The sequence below is a fragment of the Triturus cristatus genome, chromosome 6 (genome assembly GCF_964204655.1).
Source record: "Triturus cristatus chromosome 6, aTriCri1.1, whole genome shotgun sequence".
Classification (NCBI taxonomy): domain Eukaryota; kingdom Metazoa; phylum Chordata; class Amphibia; order Caudata; family Salamandridae; genus Triturus; species Triturus cristatus.
In genome coordinates, this window is record NC_140589.1 from 1,752,629,472 (window position 1) to 1,752,653,968 (window position 24,497).

The 24,497-nt window shown below is 42.3% G+C and overlaps 1 protein-coding gene across 1 annotated transcript in view; it reads right to left on the minus strand.

The window, feature by feature from the left end:
• The window catches only part of CAPN13 (calpain 13), a 582,342-nt gene that overhangs the window by 112,301 nt on the left and 445,544 nt on the right, over positions 1–24,497 (minus strand). Inside the window, exon 15 of the mRNA XM_085609938.1 lies at positions 14,678–14,812. Within this exon, the coding sequence (XP_085466064.1) occupies positions 14,678–14,812 (135 nt within the window). The remainder of the gene's footprint in view (positions 1–14,677; positions 14,813–24,497) is intronic.

The following is a 24,497-nucleotide window of genomic DNA, read 5'->3' on the forward strand; positions in this document are numbered from 1 at the left end:
CATTCTTTGCTGGCTAGACACCATATGCACATCTTGGTTCCTCCAGATTCTTTGTCATTCTCATGCCACTCTAGATGTCTTAAGCCTTCAGTCTGGCACCTGTGCTTTTCAACATCTGTATGGAGCCACTGAACACTATAATTCTTGGCAGCAGTATCTCTGTTCACTATAATGTGGATAACACCTCACTATCTACCATTTCGCTCTCAAATCATTCCTCAATCTGATTGAGTTGCATCATTTGAGCCACTTCTTTTTGAATCACCCTTCTGAAATCAGAAGGAATGAATATCTTTTTTCAGAGCTTTGTGCTCTGGGTTCTGTAATTATGGATCATCATTTTTGCCAATGATGCATCCTATTAAAATGCACGAAGAAGGAAGAATATATACTTTGATTTGACTGGATTTACCTGAGCGAAGTTAGATTGTAAATCCTAAAGCTTCTCTTCCTCAAAGAGAATAGACCAATGGGACTGTAATAAAGTGGATCAATAATTGAGGAAGATGGGAGTCCACCACAAGGAATAAGGTCACAAACCTGTTAAGTTCAAATAAATGAGCAATTATTTAAACCTGGGCTCGGCCCAGTGGAAACTGTGGTACAGGAAAATGTGCAAAGTGTTCAGGAGAAACAAAACAGGTACAACCAATTTATAAAAAAAACATACAAAAATGTAATGAGCAAAATGACACAAAGACAACAAAAATTCTAAAAGGGGAACTGGAGATATGAATTTATAAAGATTTAAGGCAAATGTACCAAGAAAAAATAAAGCTCCAATCATTAGTCACTGTTCAGGGGTGACTGGGATCTATGCACCATTTTTGGCCGACTGTGATGGCGCTCAAGTCAGATACACAAAGCAGGCTGTCTCAGTGAAAGAATTTACCTTCTCACTAAGGGGCCCATTACGATAGCGGGCGGACACTGTAACGGTAAACAGGACCGACCACCAGAGGTGCGGCAGTCCCGCTGTGCCCATTAGGGGTGGCGGTCGCATCCCGCATATTTAACATTGTGGCAGGTGGTGCTGTAAGCAGCACCCGCCACAATGTCAAAAATGCATGTTGTGCATTGCCATGCACAACGTGACAGGCACTGCGCGGTGCCTGCCACCTTGTGAATGCCGATGTAGGGGGGTACCATGGGTACCCCCCAAGTGAAGCCCCCCACCAACCCCAGGGGCCCGCAATGGGACCCCAAAGTAAACTCCGAATGGCTTTCAATAGAGGAGTCTCCGCCATGGAAAGGCATTCCACCGCACACATCATAATATGGATGCTTATGGGCCTTTTCCGACCGGTAGGCAATCGTGACAATTGCCTGCCGGCAAGGTTTCAAGCTAGATCTAGCAAAGTCCTCTCAAAGCAAACTAGCCAATTCACGAGGTTCTACTGAAGCTGTTGGTTTTGGCAGTAATAGTTCACAGTGGGAGAAATTCTAAGTATGTGGCTACCAAAATCCTTGTGTTAGCCAGATACTTTTTGAAGCTTCACTCTGTCAAGAATTCTAGCTTTGGACCTAATCTGATTTATGGAGCTCAAAATCCTCCAGATGACCAACTCTGAAGCTGTATCTGATAATGTTTCTTTGAAATTGGACACATTTAATGCAAGGTCACACTGACACTCTGGAAGTCTCAGAAGCTGCCAACTTTTCAGAATTTCTGGAGCGGCTCCTCTTGGTCACTTCTGAGGCTCCCAGGACCCCATGGACAGCATTTCAAGGCCGGGACTCCCTCCAGCGGAGGCCACCACCAGTTCAGGTCCATTTGCTGCTGCTCAGTACCTAAAGGGAGAAGCTTCTTGCATCTTGTGGTGTCCCTAAGGCCACACAGGGCAGGCGAATGAACTTTGAGGTCCACTTCTTAGTCCTGAATACAAATCTGAGAAGGGTCAGCCCTTTAGGTCTCCACACAGATCACAAGTTCCAAGTCCAGTCCTCTTCTCTGCTTCCACAGGTCCAGGAAGTGCTCTGGTGAGCTGTATTGAGGTGCCACATTTGTATGATTTAGTAACCAGTGAGTGAGGGTGTCTCCTGGATACTTCCTAACCAATGAGAAAAAGGTTCCCATGGGCAATCTACTTTGTAAGCACATCCTCTTTATCTTACTGTAAACTATCTCACAGTGAACTCTTCTGAGTTTCATCAATGATAGCACAGCCTTTCTTACCTTGTAGGTGACTTGTGTGCCAGTTGAATGGGTGCTTAGGAAAATGATTAGTCCTCCTAGGCTACACCAAACTGGTTCAGGGATTATCTCCTACTCCCAAAAGGCTGGTTTACCCTAGGCCACCCTTCACACTTCGCTATTAATGCGCAGGCCTCATCCTGGTGGTTTTCACATTAATAAAGTTCCAGAACCCTCCCCAGTTGCCTTTCATGAGCTGATATTTGTCACACACAACATATTCAGGTCTTTCTGCCAAAAGGCCTAAGCCATTATTTCTTCTCAGGGAGCGGTTTTCACACCTCATTAAAGGAAGCACTGAGAGGAAAATGCTAATGAGCCCATTGGAGGGTCAGGAAACCAAAATCGTAGCTTTTAGAAGTCACTTTTCCTAAATATTTATTAAATATCCAACCTGAAATAGTGCCATGTCCGCTCCTAACATTATCCAGTTATGTCAACAGTTATCAGGGAAGTAATTTAATTTGGCATTGTCTCACAGGCTTATTACAGACTCGCAAACCCACCACAATGATGTTAGCTTTTGGGCAATCTAGAATGATTTTGGCTATTAGGCAATCCTTCATACATTTTTGCATGTACAGTTATTCTTACTATTTTTGAATTGAACTCGTCTGTATTTTCCAGGTCATCCTGATATTCTGACTGCACCTGTGACACCTGGTAGTGAATTGTGATTGTGCGCTTGCAATGCCTGCAATAAGTCCTTCTGAATAACTAAGAACTACAGATTTAGGCAATGTACACCCACATTCTTTACTGGTTGAAGGTTATTTAGCAATTTAGATTTGTTTTTCATTCTGGAAAAAAACAACAGCTATAACTACAGTAAGGCATTTACTGGGCATCCCTATATTCACAGGTGAATCTGGGTTCGTACACAAATTAAACAAAATTGATTGCAATGGGTAATCTTTTCAGCGTATTTCTAATTCATGGTATTAGTAGGAAAACAGTATAAATTGTTCTCTACAAAGCACTAATTCTGTCTCATTTTAGATAGAATGATTATTCTTGGGAATGTGGTGAGACTGGTATACATATCATTGTCTCCCATTCAGGGGTTTTTCTGTTTGTAGATTATCACACACAATTCACCACTAGTGCGGGTGCTCAATTATGACAAAGAGTGCACTGGATCCACTCCTCAGCATGCAGTTCTGTCCCTCTTGGCTTTTCTGTGATGCTGGAAGACTATGGTCTAGCCAGTTCTGAGTTGGCTTGTGGAGATGAGATAAGATCAAAACATGGGGAAGCCACTATTTAATGGGTATCCAGAGTGCGCTAAACTGGATCCCAGCAATTTCGCTGAATACATTGTTGTTAGTTAAAAACTCAATGTTTGTCTTTCTTTTTTAACCTCAATTCGATTTTTCTGGCTACTGAGCTAGGTGTCTTTGTGGGAGCGCATTCATCCACTAAAAATATTCAGACAAAGCAAACTATTATTTCCCACATTAATATGCCTTACTTTATCATAGTGTTACCATGCTCATTGTGAATTGTCGGATTAGCTGTTAATTGGAAAATCAATGCAGTAACTGAACTGTACAGCTCTATATCAGTGAGCATCACAACACACCTTTGTGTGAGTATGCTTTTATTTAGTAAAGGGTGCCTCTCCCTAGTTTGTGATTGTTTTACTAATACAATAGATTTTGTGTCTCTCGCAAAGGAGCATGGAAATGGTGGAGGAGGCTATTGAAAAAGATGACCTATTCAAATCAATTAATGTGGTCCTTGCAACTTTAACTCAATTCAAACTAAAGCTACACCATATCAGGATTTTTTTTATCTTTATCACACTGCTTACAAGTTTGAAATGTAGGGGAAGACACCATTAGTTGTGCCTAAAATTTAATGAATTTAAGACTACCTTAATCCATGTCATCTTTGATGTGATAAATTGAAATTTTACTGTATTTGTATTTTCACCTTTTGTAAGCCAGGTAGGCAGTGTAAATGCTCAATTTGAAATACTATTCTTTGAGTCTTTCAGGTGAATTAGTGACCTTTGATTACAAGTTAATATTCATCTCTTTGCAAAGTTGGACCTCAGCAGATGTTGCCTTGACTCCCCTCCATTAGAGTGGGCACTCTGGAAAGCATGAACTAGTCATATATGAAAGAATAAATGCATAAAACAGAAGGACATGATCATTTACTTAATCTGAGACGGGTCTTGTTATGCACATACTCGAATGGTGCTATTAAACGCCAATGAGTTAATTAACCTTTCATGATATAGGTCTAGAATACAACTGTCCATAAAGATAGAACTGCAACGAGAGAGTCTTCATCTTGTGTGTTACTGCTTTTCTACGCCGAGCCTAAGCAGCACGCATTGGTCTGTCTGCAAGACCTGCTGTAATAAAAAAATACGACTCCATTCCGCCTCCTGCTCACCATTGGCTCACTCCAGCATTGCTCTTCTTTGGTGCCTCCTGTCTTGTTCCCGCAGCCGATACCTCACTTTCTGTCAAGGCTGAGGAGTACTGGTAAAATATTGTGCACTTATGCTTGCCTTCTTTATCTCCTGTTTTTTTATGCTATCCGCCAGTCGCTACTTTTTTTAAATGTTGCTTTCTGCCCGTTTTGCTTCGCGTTATAATCCCACCCTCTGAGTGCAATGGAATGCCGCCTCCATCTGCAACTATGTTTCCCATTCAAAGAGCCCTCCCTCCACCCTCCGTGGCACAATGGAAGGTCACCTCCATCTGCAACTAAGTTTCCCTTTCAAGAATACACTTAAACTGTATTTGAACACTGCATGGCTCTGTAACCCATGCATTAATTTCGGTCCAAAACTATAATGTGGGAATGTGTGTTCATGCTCCTATCTTGTGCCTTTATGTTTGCCTGCCTGATTGTTTAGGTGCGCCTGCATGTGTATTTCTGTGTTTTAATATTAGGTTTGTGAGTGACCCAGGAACAGTACTTAATTCATAAACATAGGGAAGAAGATCTGGAACTACAGCCAGAGCTGGCCACTTCACAACTCAGCTAGCAGGTTCCTGGGATTCTGGGCAAATCAGATATTTTCCATGCATCTAAAATATGCATATGACTTTGTGAAATGTAGCTCATTAGTCCAAGATGGCGGCCACATGAAATAGTCTTGCTTTACTCCTTCTCCTCTGTCTATGGCAGAAGCCGTTGTTCTCATCTCGCAGCAAGCTCCACTTTTCTTCCTTCTTTTTCCCTCCATCTTAGAGACCAGTTGCGGTACAGTGTGAGCATTGGGGGTGATTAATTATTTTTTATGTGGCTACTGGTTGGACGTCTCGATTATTGTGATTTTGTTACTTCCCCAGGAATCCGGAGCTTTTGCAGCCTGTTTCGGGGACTGCATGCTCGCACGGATACTGGGGGGATAAGAAGTGGGACCCTGCTGAGGATCTGCCAAATCTTCTGTATTATGTTTACAAACAATAGTTCTGCAGACATGTCCTTTGTGTGTAATGCGGTCTCTGGCATAGCCACTGAATATTTGAACACACATTTTAAAAACAGACTGCATTCGTTACAAATTAAATTTCAGAAAATTGGAGGTGTCGTAGTGCATTTACAGGCCTTTTAAGATGTACTAAATGTGTATTTTGGAATAAGATATTTATCCCCAAATCATTCTAGCTTTAAAGATGCCATTGTGGCATTTTGGGCCTTAGGCCAACATGCCGAGTAAATGACTGAACAGACATGTAGAATATGGTACTGTAACTGGCCCAGGGCATGAGCGCCCGGCCCCTTTTATTAGCAGGGTCACCTGACAGGTGGCGCCTGTGATGGGTGGGTGTACAGTGTGGGTGGAACACTAGAACGTGTCCAGCAGGACACTACATCCCTCTCAAACTTTAATGAAAAAGATACAAACGAAAGTCCAACCTATGAAGAAAACAAACAATACACAGCACAAATGAGTCTCTTCAGGCCATCTGCCAGGCAGTGCTGGAGCTCTGGACCGCACGGTCAGGATGCTTTAGTTCGCCACGGCGATGTAGTTCAGACCGACCTTGTCTCGCAGTGTTGGAATCTATTTACAATGTTCAAATAGCGGGGCATCTGGAGCAGTAGTGGAGTCCACTTTGGAGATCTTCTTGCAGGCGCTTGGATTCCGGTGGACGACCACCCTGCAAATATTCAGGACGACATTGGTGGATGAGGGCCTTCCATGGAGGTGACGGTGCGAGATGGTCTTTCGGTGACCAGTCTCCATCTGCGACCTCCGTACATCCCAGTGCGTGTCGTGGAGCTGCTGCCGACACATCTCTCCGACTGGGATTTCCCTCTCACAGGAACTTCATTGAGGCCCTTGCCCATGGATTCCCACGTGACCGCGTGGGCTGTGCGGGCCTTTCGTAGGCCACGCTCTGTGGTTGCTGCAGAACTCCTAACAGGGCCACAGCCAAGCCTCGGGTAACCCAAAGGGCGGATAGTCCAATGGTCGGGTATGCTCTTTTTCGGCAGGCTTCAGGTCTGCAGGGGCACACAGAAGGTTCCTGGGTGGCTAGCCTTGTTGAACTCCGGATGTCACGAGTGTTTGGATCCACTCTGGTGGTGCGGTGCTCCACAGAAGTTCTTGTGCTTGATGCACCTTTATGACGGATATGATAATTTTCTATCGGTTGGGCAACAGTGTGCGACCTCTTACTTTCAGTGACCTCGTGGAGTGAGGAGGACTGGAGGGGCTTCGTGCCCACTTATGATTGTCTTCTGGCAGGTGCACTTGCTAGATGTGGTGCCATCGATGAAAAGCAGCTGGTGACAGGTGAGTAGACGGTCGCACTGTGAAGCGTGGGGCCTGGACGCAGATCGCGCTTGCTAGCAGCTTATGGCTGGTCCTCCCACGCAGCTGTCTCCAGTGACGTCTCTGCACCCGGGTGGCTGGCTTGTGCTGATGAACACCTTCTCCAGTGCTGGCACAAGTCCTTTGTAGTGTCGCTCTTCTCCTTTTCCTTCTTGAGCGCATGTGTTGGTTGTTTGCCCTGTGGCCACACTTCTTCTTCCAACCAGGTTCTTCACTCGCATGTGACGTCCTGCCACATGTCTCTCGGTGCTGTCTTTTGGCCCACTGTGGTGCTTTGCTGCTGCGGTGGAGATGTAGAGGATCTCCCAGCGGCCTTCAACATTGCTTCTGCACTGTGGAGAGGTCTGACTCTCCTGGGCGTCTGCCCTTGGGGTCAAACTTCTGGGTGCCTGAGCCGGCGCACCTTGGACTTTATAATCTTGCTTCTCCATTCACTGGCGCTTTCTTCAGGTGCTTTGGTTGTTCTTTCTCCTAGCTTGTAATGATGTCCGTTCACCATAGGGGGCATGCAGCACACTTTCACCTTCGCTTTGGTGCTTGAATGGGGCAGCTTTGGGACACTTGAATGCTCTCTGCTGGGTGTCCAGTCTCTGGTCATTGTACCCTTTTCTCTCAGCCAAGTGTCCCTTGGGCCTTCTCTAGCCGACTGCGGCTCAGGCTGCTCACCTCCTTTTCTCCTTGGGCGTTGCTTCTCCTCTGGCAATACTGCTTTGATTTCAGCAGTCATTAGTGTCTCTATCGTGGTTGGAGCAGCTTTTGGGCTTCTCAGGGCTCTCTAGGGGGGTTTAACAGTTTCTCCCTCTGTCGCAGAGCAGTTCACACAGGGGCACTGCAAGCCATGCTGTCCTCTGCTTTGTCCAGTGCAGCAGAGATTCTCGCTGTGCACACTTTTCCCCGGGGCTGGCCTTTTGAAGGGACTTTTTTTTTTTATAACACTAGCTCAGATGTTTTTCAGATGCTGCCATTCTCTTGTTCCATCCCTTGTTCATTTGTTCAGAGGCTGCTATTCACTCAGGCTGGGGCAACTCTTCTGAGGCGGTGGGCCTTTTCGTTGTAAATTCTCCCTTTTCACAGGTGCAGTAACCACAGATGGCCACTAGGTGGCATTGCAGTGCAGTTTTTAGGTCTCGCGCCTAGCATTGCAGTGCGTAGGACTGCTCGCACAGCAAGAGACCTCTTGTAGGGGGTTTGGAAACTGACCTAGGAATCGCACACACTTGTGCGTGTGCTTTTCCTTTTGGGCCACGCTATTGGTCTTTGCTTGAGTCTTTTTTACAAAGACAGCACGCAATTGGCCAAAGGCAGCAGCATATGTTTCCAACTATCGTGCCCAGACACGGGCGCGATAAATGGAAACATATGCTGCTGCTCGCAACTGCGCGCGCACACCAGCAGCTCCCACATCTCACGCGCCCCATTCGCGGGCTTGTTTGAAGTGACTTTCCCTCACTTCCGCCTTCATTTTGTTTCCTTACTTTGAGCTCTCAGTGCGTGACGGTAACGCACTGGACTAGCGATGTAAACAAGTAGGCAAATACAAACTGGCGAACAACGCAGGTGACTGGAAATGTGCGCTGCGGGTTTTATATCCACCCGTTTCTACTGCCGTGCATCTCCCAGGGACAAATTACAGAGTGCAGGAATTACCACCCGCTGTTTTAACAAGCAGTCTGCGGCCCGGGACTCCGCGTTTTCACCTATACCTGCTGAGTGAGAGCTAAACAAAAGGGTTTTCACTATCTCGCCCGTTGACAAGCGTAACGGAGGTAAAACTCACCAAATGTTAATGCCTAGACTTAGATTTATTTGACAGCTGCACACCTCTAGGCCTGACATAATTAAATGTTTTGACAGCTAAACAAAAACCTGGGAACTGGTAAATGGTGCACAGTCGATCTGAAAATGAAACAAAAAAAGTGTAACATAGCAGCTCGGCTGTGTTGCTGCACGCCTAGAGAAGATATATATGAAAGCACCGCCTCATGGCTTTTAAGAGGCGTGTCTTCCTTTATTTGGGAGCGACCAAGGTTGCCTTGCACTATTGTCACGGCTGGAGAAAGGAAGCACGTCATTTTTTGTTTAGTTAGCTTCTTGCGCCCCAGGCAGCGTAAAGCAGGATCCGCGCGAAAATCGAGTAATGCACAGATAACGTTTCCAACGCCCAGACGCCCCAGTGTATGAGTGCGCTTTATCAACTATTTTAATTTGACAGCTGAGTATGCAGATTTCAGCGCGTTTTTTTTACGTAGTAGTTGTATTTGAAGTGTTACGTTTTCAATAGTAAAAAAAACAAGTGTGTCATAGAATCTCAAAATAGTGCAATCATGCAGGTTTCTAGAATAATCCCTCTGTGTTTTTCACAGTGCACAATCCTGCAAGGAGTACATTTTACATATGGCTAGGAAAGCGTTTTGTTCCTTGTTTTATGTGCGGAGGCCTGATGCATTAAGGTAGTGCGGCGTGGTATCGTGTAACACTGTTGGGAGGGGCAATGGTGTCAGCTATGTATATTCTGCAGTATGGCAAAGTAGAGAAACAACCACGAGGCTGTGTGTAGAAACCATGTGAGGAGAGCCACGTGGTTCAATGGCTGTGCCTCTCAACCTTTGACTCTCCTAGTAGAGTGAGCGTAAATGGCTTTGGAGGGATGTTTGTTCTTGTAAAATCGATGGCGATGCAAACCTGTTTTTTTGCGGGTGAAGAGTGCTTTCCGGTCTGGTGATCACAGTGATGTCTTTGGGAAGTTATTTCACTGGTTTGAAGATGGTCCAAGGAGGGGGATACCCTCCAAACTAAAGTGAGTTAAGAGAATATTGCCAATGACACCTCTGCCTCTTTCCCTTTTGTCACCATAACAAGGAAAGGAAATTCTGAAACTTCAGGTGCTGGTCAGTTCCCGCCGAAGGGCATTACTGGCAAATTCTAGACTTGGCTCTTATTAAACACCTCAAACAAGCATTTGCAATGCAACAGATCTCACATTTACGAGAGTTTGAGCTATTGGCATTGTAAATGACGATGCCTTTTATGTATCTGCTTTGAAAACCGACACATAAATCGACGGCATTGCCGTTTACAATGCCAATAGCACAAATTCTCGCAAATGCGAGACCTATTGCATTGCAAATGCTTGTTATCCCGGCCACGGTAGTCTTGGCTGAAAGTGGGAATCGGCCCTTTCACAGTGCTGGGACAGGCAAAGTCACGTCACACTGCGGGTACTTCCAGCACATGCAGGCATCACGCTGGGCAGCCCTACATTTGCACAGCCAATGGCCCTTAATCACTTTCTTGGCCAGTTACGGTGTCAGGAGCCATCGGTTAGTAGCGCTGCTGCATGAGGCAGTGAAGGTCCCCCTTAGAGCCTCAGGCCACACAGAGCTGCTGGAGTTGTGCGGGGGAGAAATGCTGTTTGAGTGCGGGCTTCCATCAGTGCTGGTGCGGTAGGGCGACTTGTCGATGCCCCTCGGTGCTGCAGCAGCCTTCTTTCTGTTACTGGCTGTGCCTTTCCTTGTGGGCGATTCTCCTTCTGCAGGGTAGATGCCCGATGACAGCTGACGATTCGTGGCAGTCGCTTTGTACCGGGGGTGTGCATAGAGGTGTCGCTACCGTCTATGTGCCTAAGTTTTTTTACTTTCAGGTAACGGTGGTTGCTCTCCTCACCTCACTGCATTGCCTGTTCACAAACCCCTATCGCAGTGGGTGACTGGCGCAGCCTGTCCTCTGGTGGGTGCCATCTCTTCTCCCATGCAGGCACCTCCTATGCAGGAGGGGGGGAATTATTCAATGTTGGTGCAACGCACCTCAAACCTCGAGGGAACCACGTGCCAGCTGCCACACTCCATCTTTTTAGATTCTCTTGCTGGATGCTGTTGGGCTCGCTTGGTGGCTGTGGATGGGCCCGGTCAGCCTCGGTTGCCGTCGTGTTGCCACCAGATGCCTTATGCTCTAGCTATTACTCTCCCCAGGACAAAACAGACAACGAACGACAGCTCACACGCAGGGATCGACCCGCTCGTCGCCATTGTGGCGTTTTGGGCATTAGGCCTACATGCCAAGTAAATGACTGCACTGACACGTAGAATATGGTACTGTAACTGGCCAAGGGCATGAGCGCCTGGCCCCTTTTATTAGCAGGGTCACCTGACCGGCGGCGCCTGTAATGGGTGGGTGTATAATGTGGGTGGAACACTAGAATGTGTCCAGCAGGACACTACAGGCATGTTACCTAAAATCCTGATGACTTTCAGAACCACACCGGTGTGTGAGCACAAGATACAAATAATTGTTCTGCAAACGTGCCCTTTTTTGTATGTAATGATGTGTCTGACACAGCCACTAAATATTAAAACACGCATCTTAAAAACAGTTCACTGCATTCTTTATAAATTTAATTTCAATAAATCAGAGGTGGAAATTATGCAGCCCTATTTCTAAACACATCTGGTGCAACAGGGAACTACATGAAAGGCTTCCTCTATATCAATACTCTTTCAGTGACCTTGTGCAATATGTGATAAAGGGCAAATCAAAGTCGTCAATCATACAAGTAATGCATCACAACCATTTACTCGGAGCGTTTGTTTAAAAATAATTGTAAATATTTGTGGGGTTTAGGAAAAGCCGTCTTTGTTTACAATACTATCAGAACAACACCATGCACACACAGTCTTTACAAACTGGGCTGTGCTTGGCTGAGGCAGCGAGTGGGTAAAATACATTATTAACAACGCCTATAGTTCTAACTCCAATGCATGCAAGACCGATTGCATTTCCAATGCTTGTTTCCCATATTCTCTAACCTCTCCATCCACATTAAAAGGATAACATTTGTAGAAAAGCATATTAGTCTTTCTATTCTTCTCTTATTCTTCGTTGCTTCGTTTTTGTACATTTTCAATAATGTTTGACAATATAAACATATATGAATAAAACATCTTTTTACATGTAATGCTTCAGTTTTTTAAATAATGTTTATAGTATTTGACCCGTATTCTATTTTCTTTTTTGCTCACGTCAGTTTCCAAATGTTGAGCAAATATTTCCATGCTTGAAACCTATTTACCTTGGCTGACTGGACTGAGGGGCATTACCCTGAAGGACAGATTCTCATATTGACGATGTAGGCAGGGAATCACAAGCTACCTTAGCAGACTTTCTTATTGCCACAAAACGTTTCCAGGCAGAGTTTCACAATAATTAAAGGAAGGAACAAGAAAAGCACAGGACAAACATGGCATAGGGTGGTTCAATAAATGCTTCCATTGTCAAATTAAAAATATTCACATTGTAAGCCAAACATCTCAGCGTCTTTGGACAGATTGGCAGAATCAGTGAATAAGCATACCCGACACATGCATACTCATCTCCCACTCTGAGTTTATAGGACTGCTTAAGCCAGCATCAGCAATCATCTAAATTTCAGTGCAAATAAAGAAATATTCAGGGGATAACATACTCCATATGGCTAGCTACAACTGTCCCTTGCGGGACTCTATGTGAGATGACTCTGTCCATTTTCTTTTATTTCTTTATACTGTAAGTTCAAATATTGCTGGTTCAGCAGGTGAACCCTTCACAATATGGCTGCTGCTATGTAGTGCAGCAGTACTTCCTCAGGGAAACAGGTGACTAGAGACCTCTTATTGTCTTGGAAGACATGCAGAGAGAGACTAAGGGCCTAATTACGAGTTAGGCAGCTGTGGAGGTGCAGTGGGGATGGGGACCACCGCACCGGTGGTCCAACCGCCATATTACTAGTACGGTGGTTGGATCGCCATAGGACCACCGCAACCACCGGGGATCCGTGATCCCTGGTGGTGGCCCAGTGGCCGAGGCCGCAATATGCTGGCAGTGTCAATGTGGCACAGCCAAGCACATTATGAGTTTCCTCATCGCCAGCGGTCTCATGGGAGTGATCACCTTATAAAAATGGTGGTGGTGAGGATACTTAGGGGGCCCTAGAGAGCCCCCTGTTGCCTCAAGGCCTGAAGATGCACATGTTGTGTCCCCTTGTGTGCATGCACCCCCAGTTCCTGTACAACATGGACTGCAACAGTCCATGCAGTGCAGGAACGGGCTTTGGCATTCCTATTCCGGTCCCTTTTCAAGGCTCACTGCTCTGGGGCCACACAAGAGCACCACCCACCAGACCACGAATGCACTCGTAATCTGGCAGGTGGTGTGCGGATGAGTTTAGTGGCGTGGGAGCAGGGCACTGATGTGGCGGTCCATTCCCACACCCCCAAACTCGTAATCAGGCCCTAAGATCTCATTCTCAATCTGACCAGAAACAGGAGTTACAAAACAAACTGTGATTCCGAATTGTGTGGGTTGCAGTATGCACTATAACTAAACTTGGCAATGCCTTTGGGTTTTCCCAAGGACAAGGCTACCATGTCTACCCGGACACATTATGTCCCAGTAAAGTGGCCTGCAATTCCAAAAATGTGCTATTGCAGGGCTATATACAGGGTTTCCTCTATCCCTGTATCATAGAGGAAACCCTGTAAATCCAGGGTAATTTTTTAACGCGGTATAACTGATCCCTCATAATGATAACTTTGGGTGCAAAATAAGGACATGAGTGTCAGTGTATCTTGGTAAATTTAAGGACATCTCCACTAAACATTGGACAATGTACTATCAGTCGCAGCATGGCCTCAGATTTGTCCAAGTCAACTTTTTGGTTCTGAATACGATGTAGGTCAGAAAGCCTCCGACCGCTCATAGAAGGCTTACCGACCTACATGGTAGGTTTACATTCCGACCGCTGAATTATAATGTCAGCAGTCGTAGTGTACACCGGCTGGGGTAAGCGGCTGGGTCCTGACAGGCTGGCTCAGTTGGAAAGTCCACACAATCCCTTTAGGAAGGCGTTTCCATCTTCGGGATCATGGTGGAACTTTCTGAAAGCAGTTCCATGATGGCCTTTCTGACATGAAACTGCTGTCAGAAAGTGTCTTTGGGGGCCCCTAGCAGGGCCCCCTTCTCCTCTGGCCCTCCGGCTAAGGCCCCGGTGCAGCCCTTCACATCCCTGCACTGTGTGGCAGGCACCCTGAGGTGCCTGCCACACAGTGCAGAGATGTGTAAAAACTCACATTTCTCAATGGGAGCTTGTGCTGTGGGCGGTTTCTGTCCGCAGCACAAGCTCCCATTGAGAAATGGGAGTTTGCGACCTCACCATGTGCGGTTGCGTCGTGATACGGTGTACAAAACCGCTGACCTATGGTCGGTCCATTCTCACACCGAGACGATGTTGCATGATAATAGGCCCCTTAATGTTCTAGAAAAGTGATGGTTGAGCATTTCAGACTTGTTTGCCAGGGGTTATCTTGTCGCGTGCATCTCCTTCCTACATTTTCCTCCTTATTTTGACTCACTAATTTACTATGTGTTTGGAATTTAAAAAAAAAAGGTTTTGATACTGTGTTGTTGCATTATAGGTTCTGGTGGCTAATTAATTCTCGTTGTACTTGAATAATGTACATGGTATCCCACCATCATATCATTCTATTATCTGAATGTTATTTTTGAATATAACAACCTCATCCCTGCAAAACTGAGTCATGATGCACGTCTAATATCAGCATTTTGAACTTTGATGACTTAAACCAATGCAGTTTCTGTGTGTGGCCATCAGTGTGTGCATGTAAAAACCAGGCGCAGTTGCTCACCTTTCTGCCGTCACCATCATAGATGTTGTGGGAGGCAACTCTGTAAGTGGCTTCTTCTTCTACCATAGGGCTTCGCCCCACATGCATGGAAGACTGCGGAGATGCACAACAGCAGAGTTCTGGCAGACTTAATCTCTGAAAACAGATTCACACAGAAACAATCACTTACATTTCCTACTAAAATATCCAATGCTTTGGCGTGCATGAAAAATGCGAGTTAGCAACAAAGATTGCGGCATGCAACAGCAAAAGGCACAGACGTAATTGCAAAAGTACAGCAACATTGAACAAAGCAAACTGAGCCAACGAAAGAAGAATCTGCCGTAAAATAGACTGTGACAAACTCGCACCAATAATATTAACACAGACTATATTAAAAATGTCCACCCATCAACAATCCTTTATGCATGCCATCAACGCAAAGCATGCTGCCGTTAGAGCATTGCTCCTGAACTCCAACAACTTGCTTCTTGCGCAGAAAACCACACATCAAAATATAGTAACCCTCGCAGGACCAACTGTGAGCAATCCAGCATGGAGAATTCAATATTCAAATTGGGAGATTTGGACACAATTAACAAAATTAAAACTAAGCAATAAATGAGAATTCTGACCGAAATATATTCAAACAAAAGAAAATATCCAGAGCTGTAGAGTGCGGTGCACAGTTGTCACAGGGAGAACCCCTAAACAGTGTTTTTCTTTTTTTGTGGCAAGAGTTGGTTGAGGTTAGTGGCAAAATCTCCCTATATAATCTGAAAAAAAGCACTTGATGTAATATCGAAATTCCTGCAAGTCTGACAAGGATTTGTGATATATTTCATAGGATAATCCTCGTTATCGCAGTATGCCAAGGATCTAATTCCTATGTATGGTGCATAGTATTATGCAGTATACTACCCCTTGGACGAAATACCAATTTTGTGAATGTATTTGTCTCATGGTCCTGTCTTACCTCTCCATTACTAATTCTACAAATGGGGATAAATTATTATTTCTGAGCTGCAAAAACTAGGGGCCATATTTACAAAGGTAAATTTGCATAAGTAGATTTACTCACATGTAAACCTACTCTTGCACATGGGTGTAAAGTAACACTTTTTCTGTGTGTAAAATCACACCTAAGCATAACATTATATGTCTCCAGCTCCTACAGCATGATTAACTAGTGTAACTAGTAACTTTGCACACAGAGAGTTTGATTCACAAACTGTAATTTGTAGTTCTACAGTAGCACTTACATACATCAAAGTGCTAGTGAGAACTGCACTTTTGTTTACTACTTTGGATATCAGCAAACACTTTTGTAGTAATTTAAACTTTTGTAGTAAGTCCCTACCGCCATTATTTTCTATTGAAGGATGTTGCAGTACCAGTGGTTGCCCATGTGTTGTGCTGGACTCACTACAAAAGTGTAAAGTGTAAATTAGTGCACAGGAGTAAATGTGTAGTTTCTGAATACTGAAAATTAGTAAATGTACTCAAAAATATAGGCCTATTTAAAAGTGTAAGTTAGATATTTGAATCAGGCCCATGGGGTCCTATTCACAAAGGTAAAATTACATGTGTACATTTAATCACATGTAAATTTACTATGGTGCCTAGGTATAACTATACACTCCTTCGCTATTTACCACATCCGGGTGTAGACTTGGTTAGACTTATATGCTTTTACCACCTGAAACTAGGGGTTGGATATATCTAAGAGTAAATTTACCAGTGCCAGGTTACAGCTAGTAACTTTTCATACATAGGTGGTGATCTCTGCCATTGTGGTAGAGATCTCCCTATGGAAAAGTATAATTATTAAAGTTTGTTATTCTTTGGAAAATATTGAACATATTTAAAATATTTAATATAAATGTAAAATATTTTACAATATTTATTATTAACATCGAAATAATAGAATAAAATATTACACTACATTTACTCATTAAATTAAATGTCTTAAATAATTAATGTAAAACTCTGTTTAATTCTTCTTCAACAATAATTAAACAAAAATTCCCACCCACAGTAACATTTTCATTTTTATTTAATAAGCATTACATTGTGTTAAAAGTTATAACAGATAGATGTGTAGATTTACACTCATAGGTTTGTGAATTGTATTTTGTAATAAGTATGTTCTATTAGTGTACTACTACTTTACATATTACAAAATACAGTTTGTGAATCTGCCCATAGGTGGAGATCTCCAGTTCCATGACAGACATATCCCTATGAGAAAATATAGGGACAATATCAAAATTAAATACAATATAAGTTTACGAATGAAAAACATCAATTAATTTAAAAATACTTATATTGACCTAGAGGTAGTAACATAAAATGATAAAATACAATAACTCATCAAAGTAAGAGTTTATAATATTATCAATTAAAAAATATGTCAGTTACTTATTTATAAACAACATCAAAAAATCCCATCACTAGCATTTTACTTTTATTTATGAGTACATCTTGTTAAAAGTCATGTTTAATGGAAAAAAATCTATTTTTTTAATGAAAATGTATACGTTTAAATTGTTTATTTAAAATAAGTTTATAAAATTTTAAAATAATAAACCATATAGATTACATTTAATACTGAAATGTCAGTATGTTATTATATGTTATGATGTAAGTTAATTATGTTAAGATATGTTAAATAATGTCAATATAAAAGTTGAAATAAATAAATTCTTATGCCATGGTATTTTAATTCCCTGACCCCATTATTTCCTATAGTAGGGTTTTGCAGTACCTGTGTGGTTCTTGACATACTTGAAGACTGAATGAAGTACAATTATACCTGTCTTGAAATATTTAGGGTTGTAGTAATTTTAAAATGTAGTTTGTGAATAGCAATAGTCTTACTCTTTTGTGTGTGTGTGCGCGCTTGTATTAGTATGCCCCTCTCTAAACCACTCTATAACGTTCCCTAAACCCCTCCAATTTACAAGTAGATATTCCCCCTTTTCCCACAACTCTCCCTGGTCACTTGTACATTTTCTCCTAAATTGCATACTTACACATGCAGAGATCTCCACAAGAAAAAAGATTGGAGAGGTGTATGTTTGGGAGTTACATTTTATAGTGCCTAAAATTGCTACTGCAGTACTACATTATGTCCTACAAAATGCAGTTTGTGAATGAATCCGAATGAATTAGTATTCTTTGAACAAATTTTGCTTGCTTCTTGTAATGCAGATTAAGGTGCAAAATTAAAATCTGAGGTTAAACCCTGCTGGGTCTGAGAAAAAGTTAAATTACACTAGTGAAACCTGCGGAATTTGCTTTATAAAAATTCACGAACTTTCTCAAAATTTTGCATTATGCCATTTTGTTTAATTTTTGTCTATGAAACACTGGTTTGCACATAGATTATCTTGCTGAAATACATTCTCTACTTGAACTAGTCTCCTGCAAGTGTATTATGTGACTTTTCTATGCAAATTAGGCCTTCAGATGAAAGAAAACATCACAAGAGATAAGTACAAAATTCATTTTGAGCAAACAGTATAATGATGCATACTTTTGTGTAAGAATTGTTGTATTTCACGCAGTCCTTGAAATGAGGCAACAGGTAGTGAGATCTGGGAGGGATAGGTCATGATGGGTATTGTGGGAGCTAAGTATGCCTTACTCTTTGAGGAAGATTGCCAGCCCCATCTACAACAATCTGGGTATCAAACCAGCATGTATAATGTTATCAAATGCCCTGTCCCACTATTGATAGATTCATTCTAGAATCTTATTTCATGCTATAATACGTTTTATCTAGCATAACTTACTGCACTAGGTGGCTTCAGAGCAGTCACTGCTCTGCAAGCATGTGGATGGCATGTGGGAAGGCTAGGATGAATGGCATGTGGGAAGGCTAGGAGTTCAGGACATCAATTCAATGCATAGATTATGTGACAATAAGGAACAGGGTGCGTGAAACCTAACATATTCCCCTGAGATGCCACACACAAAACAAGTAGGGGTCTACAAAGGCAATTCAGTCATCAATTGAAATTTATGACTGAATTTACCTTACTTATGTCTACCAGGAGTTCTGTATGGGAACCATGGCAGACCTATTTGCAAGGCAAATTCCTCTTCCACTAGTGTGGAGTTCTCCACATCCATAAATAACACATGCTATGCCTTGGAAGTTAATGAATGCCCATAAATGTATGTTTTGTAAGCATTCACAAATTAATCTCCCTTTCCTCCCCTTTCCACCTCAGAAAGGGTTGGATATTTACTCCAGCATAGGGCTAGTGTAACTCCCCTTCCAAAGTATTTGATGGGGGTGTAGGGAAAAGTGCTTTGTCCAAGGGGAAAAATATTTTACAGTGGAGATTTTTTTTTATAAAGTGTGTTTGCATGCAGCATATATTTAACCTGTGCATCGATCTCCACTATGGAGAACTCTGGACAGCAGGACCTTATCAGAAATGCATCTAAAATCTGCACCTAGTGCACCTTTCCACGAGTATTTCTAGGAATATTTGTGAATTCCAAAAAGTCAGGAAAACGTGGACTGGTGGAAATCTCTACTTGCATTTTTCCAACTGTTTTAGTGTATAGACACCATAAGATTTAATTCCTTAGAATAACTGCTACACATATGGACTGTACAATGGCTGGTGCCCATCGGTAGGACCTTCTACTACTGATCTTTCTGCTCCCCTTCCTATGTTGTAGTTTTCTTTCTCTACTCACTTCGAAATTCCATGGATCCTTTCATTTGAAAGTTGACCTTTGCCATTTAAAGACTTTTTTATTAAAATAATGACCAATACAATCCTGGTATCATATAAGAGCAGATTTTGATGTTATGTTTGACTCTGCCCAATCGGCAGCAGTGTGAACTTCTCTGCAGAGTAGACAGAGTGCTACTGCTTGTCATTTAGGTAGTGATCATAGTGTGCTTCATACTTCTTTCTTCCTTTAATCACAAGATGAGTATACAGAGAGAGTATATTGGCTGGAAATAGATATAGAGCCCTAGCATCCCCAGCATATGAGGAAGATGGGTGCTTAAGTGAGATCGATTAGGAGTTAGTGTCATCGCACAGCCTGACCATATTATCCTGGAACATAAATGGATACAATAGAATATTGAATCGGAAAAGCTTTAAAGATGCTATTGACAGCAATGAGATTGTGTTTGCAGGAGACCTGGCTGTGTGACGAACCCCTAGCAATTGAAGGGTTTGTTCAACAGATGAAAGCGAGAAAGAAACATTTTGGAAGACCTTCAGGCGGGCAAATGACGTTGATCTCTACAAAAATTGCCAGGAAGGTAGAACTTTTTGAAGTAAAATGCAAATGGGCAATAGGATGTAGATTGTTGTTGTTGAAGCACGACCCACGAAATGAAGGTATAGTCATTGTAAATGTAAATATACAGAAGGGGAAAGAGAATGGATAGAAAGCAGAACTGGAAAAACTTAAAGAAGATGTGCTAACTTTAACTGATAATTACCAGAAAGATGTACTTTTTGTGCTGGGTGACTTCAATCATAAATTAGATCCTTGTAGGATTGATCCATGGTGTAAGGAGTTGTTGACTTCCTATAAAATAAAGGATGCCATATTTCCGAGAGGGGATATGTCAGCACAAGATATGGCTTTAGGGAAAATGTTGGGCTCAATGGGCTTAATCTGCGTGAATGGCAGAATGGAGGCAGATCCAGCAAAGCGTACTTTTAAGATAGGCCAGCAACTCTGTCCAATCAACTATGTGTTTCTACATGCTTGGAATTTCGAAATAATTAAGAACTTTGAGGTGGTAAGAGTGGAGGGAAGTGACCATTACCCCCTGAAGACTAAAATATATGGAGTAAGGAAAAAACCAAGAGATATAGCTCTTCAGGTCCATGTTGACTACCCAAGGCGCCTCACCACCCTTATATCGGAGGGGTACATCGAATAACTAGCTGCTGTACAGCACACCCAAACATTAGAAAATATCCCGAATACAAATGTTAATGGATGGTATGAAAATATAATCACACAACTGGTGGAATGCCTATGGGTTAAAATTAAATCTAGTAAATCAGATGATGGTAGGAAAAACAGAACCCAAAGCAAAGAGAAGACCTGGTTTGATGAAGAATGTCGTAAAATAAAAGCAAGTATTGGACAAAGGGAAAGAAGACTCAGGGGAAAGTAAAATGTAGAATCATTCCACAACCTTCAGAAATTGAAGATAAAATATAAAATGATTTTAACAAATAAAAAAAGTACCTACAAAGAGAGTTGCTGGGCAAAATAATTATCTTCAATAGAATCTAAAGATTTGAAAGGCTTTTGGAAGTTGGTCCAAGAAAGCTCAGGCAAAACACTAGGGTTCTTGAATTGCGTGGTACCAGAAGATGATTGGGTAAGGTACTTGGGATAAATGTATGTAAATTGGCCAGTAAAAGAGAGATTAAGATCTACATTATGGCCAGGTGTGAGAGAGGCGATTAGGGAACACTTTACCCCCAGCAATATTAAAAAAATTATATCTAACCTAACCCTGACTGGAGCCGCTGGCCCAGATAATCTTCCTGCAGTGAATATAAAAAATAGGCCAGAGTGGTGGGCAGAGTTCTTTACAAAAATGTTCCTGAGGATACTTAATACAGGTCTTATACCAGAAAACTGGAGAAAAGCAATCATAAGACCCATCCAAAAAAGAGGAGACACAAAAGCCCCGAAGAACTATAGATTAATTAACGTACTAGATATAGGAGAAAATGTATTCACCAAAATAATCTTGGAAAGACTCAAGGACTGGGCAGAAGCAAATCAGGTTGTGCCCCTGGAACAGGGGGGTGTTTGAGGAGGGGCACTCTAGGGTCGACCACTGTTGTGCAGTCTGGTCTATTGCATGGAAGTCTATTGAGCAGAGAGGAAGTCTGTTCTGCTGCTTTGTGGACTTCCGCGCAGCATTCAACCTAGTGGACCATGAGACGCTGTGGGAGACGCTGATTAGGAATAACATCCCAAGGGACTTGCTAAGGCTAATACAAGCAATACACACCTATAATTGGGCGCAGATAATTTTGGACAAAGAGGGGAGCCTATCACAGAAAATTACATTTGGACATGGGCTAAGACAGGGGTGCGTATTGACCCCCCTACTTTTTTCCTTATTAATAGCAGACTTACCTTCAGTCTTAGGTCCTGAAGGGGGGCCAGCCCAAAGTTAAACGGGAAACATATTTCATGTCTATTATAAGCAGATGATCTTGTAAAAATAGACCAAACAGGGATCGAGATGCAAAGAAAGATTAATAGGTTTAACGAATACTGCGGTCTTAAAGAACTTGTAGTTAACATGGATAAGACAAAGATTTTAAGCTTTGGAAAAGAAAAATAAGGTTTAACTGTTGTTTTAGCTCCACGAAGTTGGAAAAGGTAGATGAATATAGGTACCTGGGGATGTGGTTTGAGAAAAATCTGAACTGGCATACCCATCTTGATGCATTAAAACGGAGGACATCAGCTTTGGTTAGAGGTCTACAAAAATGTAATGGAGTCTATGGTGAAAAGTCGGATAGACCGGTTTTAAAAGCTTATACAGCCAGGGAGACCTGGAACGATCTCCCTGTAAACATCAGACGCGCCCAACCCTGCACACGCTCAGGAAGGATCTCAAGACCTGGCTCTTTGACTGATCCGGAGCTGCCCCCCCTCCCCCCCCCCCAGCACCTTGAGACCCTCACGGGTGAGTAGCACGCTTTACAAACCCCTGATTGATTGATTGATTGATTGATGGTACCACCACAATTCCTATACGGAGCCTAACTGCTATATCTGAGTGGTAAAAACGGATAGGATGCCGAAGAGGGAAAAACCCTGAAAAACGTACTATCATTGCCTAAGTCCTCAATGGTCCAAGCAGTGAGATTAAAAACAGGAATCACTTCATGGGGTATAACGGCTTGCATGGCGCTATCAAGATCATGGCAGCGACAGGAGAAGAACATAAAATTTCGCAATGGTGTAGAAACGAGATATTGAAGAGCGAGCTAACGTGGGCAAAAGGGATAAGAAAAACTATTATTAAAGCTTGTAGAATTATGAGGATCAAGCTGTGTCCCCCGATTTTACAAATTGAGGTTGACAAGAGGGAGCTTAGGGCCCTGGGAAGAGAAAGTTCTCGAGTCCAGGACCACGATTATCTCTTGGGAAAAAAATCTGTGCGTTTTATGGCTAGCTCATGGCAAAATGAACAACACTTCCCTTCTATTGATAGATTACCCTGTTGTTGGTTAAGAAGAGAATTACTAAGGCTAAGAATTAGTGTTAACCCTTGCTATGCTAACAACGGGGTAAACAGAGCAATGATTGATAGCAAGGGGACATGTGTCTGTACCTTGGGAACAACGTGTGATATCTTACATATATTATTGGATTGTCAGAAGGTTTTGGATATACAGAATTTTTTTTTAATTATGGTATTAACAATAGGATACAAGCAGTAGATCTTTTAATTGAAATTAGTAATTTAGATATAGCTTCCGCTATGGGGAAGTTAATTCAAAAAAGTTAAAGAAACCCTTAAATGTACATAGAACTGAAATCCTTGTTTTTACCATATGGCATGGAGTACGTTATACGGATTGATGGAAGGATCAATGATTTTTAAATATATTAATTTTATGATAATTTTAATTCAAGAACTGTGATTTTAGGAGTTGTATTTATGGAGATTTAAAATGTTTAATGACTATCTAGTCCAAATACACTTTGCTTTGAACTGAACTGAACTGAAGATGAGTATATGCACTGCTCTAGAAACTGAACCTGCATCTCAGTTAGAATCATGGTTACTGCAGATAGTCATTCCCACTGATCTCAATAACAGGAGTGTGATCACCTTGGCACATGCTCAGAATTCCAAAGTAGTGATAATCCACTCTTACAGCACTTTCCCACCAACAAGTTGCCAATAGGTCTCTACTGAAGGATGTTCCCATGAATAATTAAAAATGTTAATGGTGCAGCACTAACACTTGTACAATCTACCAGCCCTTTAAAAACTGACATATAGTATGAGTTGTTATCCTTCCTAAATAACGCACCAGTAGTATAGATTGGCTATTTCTGTCTTTTGGTGTACCGGTCAGGATGATAGGCCTATTCCAGTGAAAGAGGCAGATTCCTATTTTAAAAGAAGGGTTCTTTAATTGACCGTCAGGTCCCGGCAGCGATCACATTGAAGAAGAAATTCTAGCATTTAAGGGCTAGCCTGTGAGTCAACCATTGATTGGGTAGTGCAAAAGGGTGAACATATTTTGCCAGATTAGGAAGATGAAGCAGAGCCAACAACCCTCAATGATTAATCTTTCAGGATAAACTGGTCTATTTTCTCTAGCAAGCGAATATTATATACAGTTCTTATTCAATCGTGGCTACGTACTGCCTAGCAAAGCATTTCCAAAACACATTTATGCAAAATTTAGTTCCAAGTAATCTATTTGTTAATTGAAATAGTTTATGCTGGTCTCCTTTCTAGTTAATCCGATGTCACAACTCCGACTAATCTCATGCCTTTCACTTATGTCCTTGCTGGTCCTTTTCAATATGAAATTAACACCGCTCGTAGGGTGGATGATTCAATTTCACTCTAAATCATGAACCTTATGCAGAAAAATAGACTGCCTGATTCTAGATAAATCCAGATAATAAGATATCTACCTGTGACACAGGAACCCCAATTTTAACTTCTAAGATTTATTGAGGCAGAAGAGTGTTTTTTAAGGAGTTACATCAAGTGCATTGGCAACATGAGAAAGTCGCCCTTGTCTTGATGATACTTGATTCCTTAACACTCAGATATACACCACAC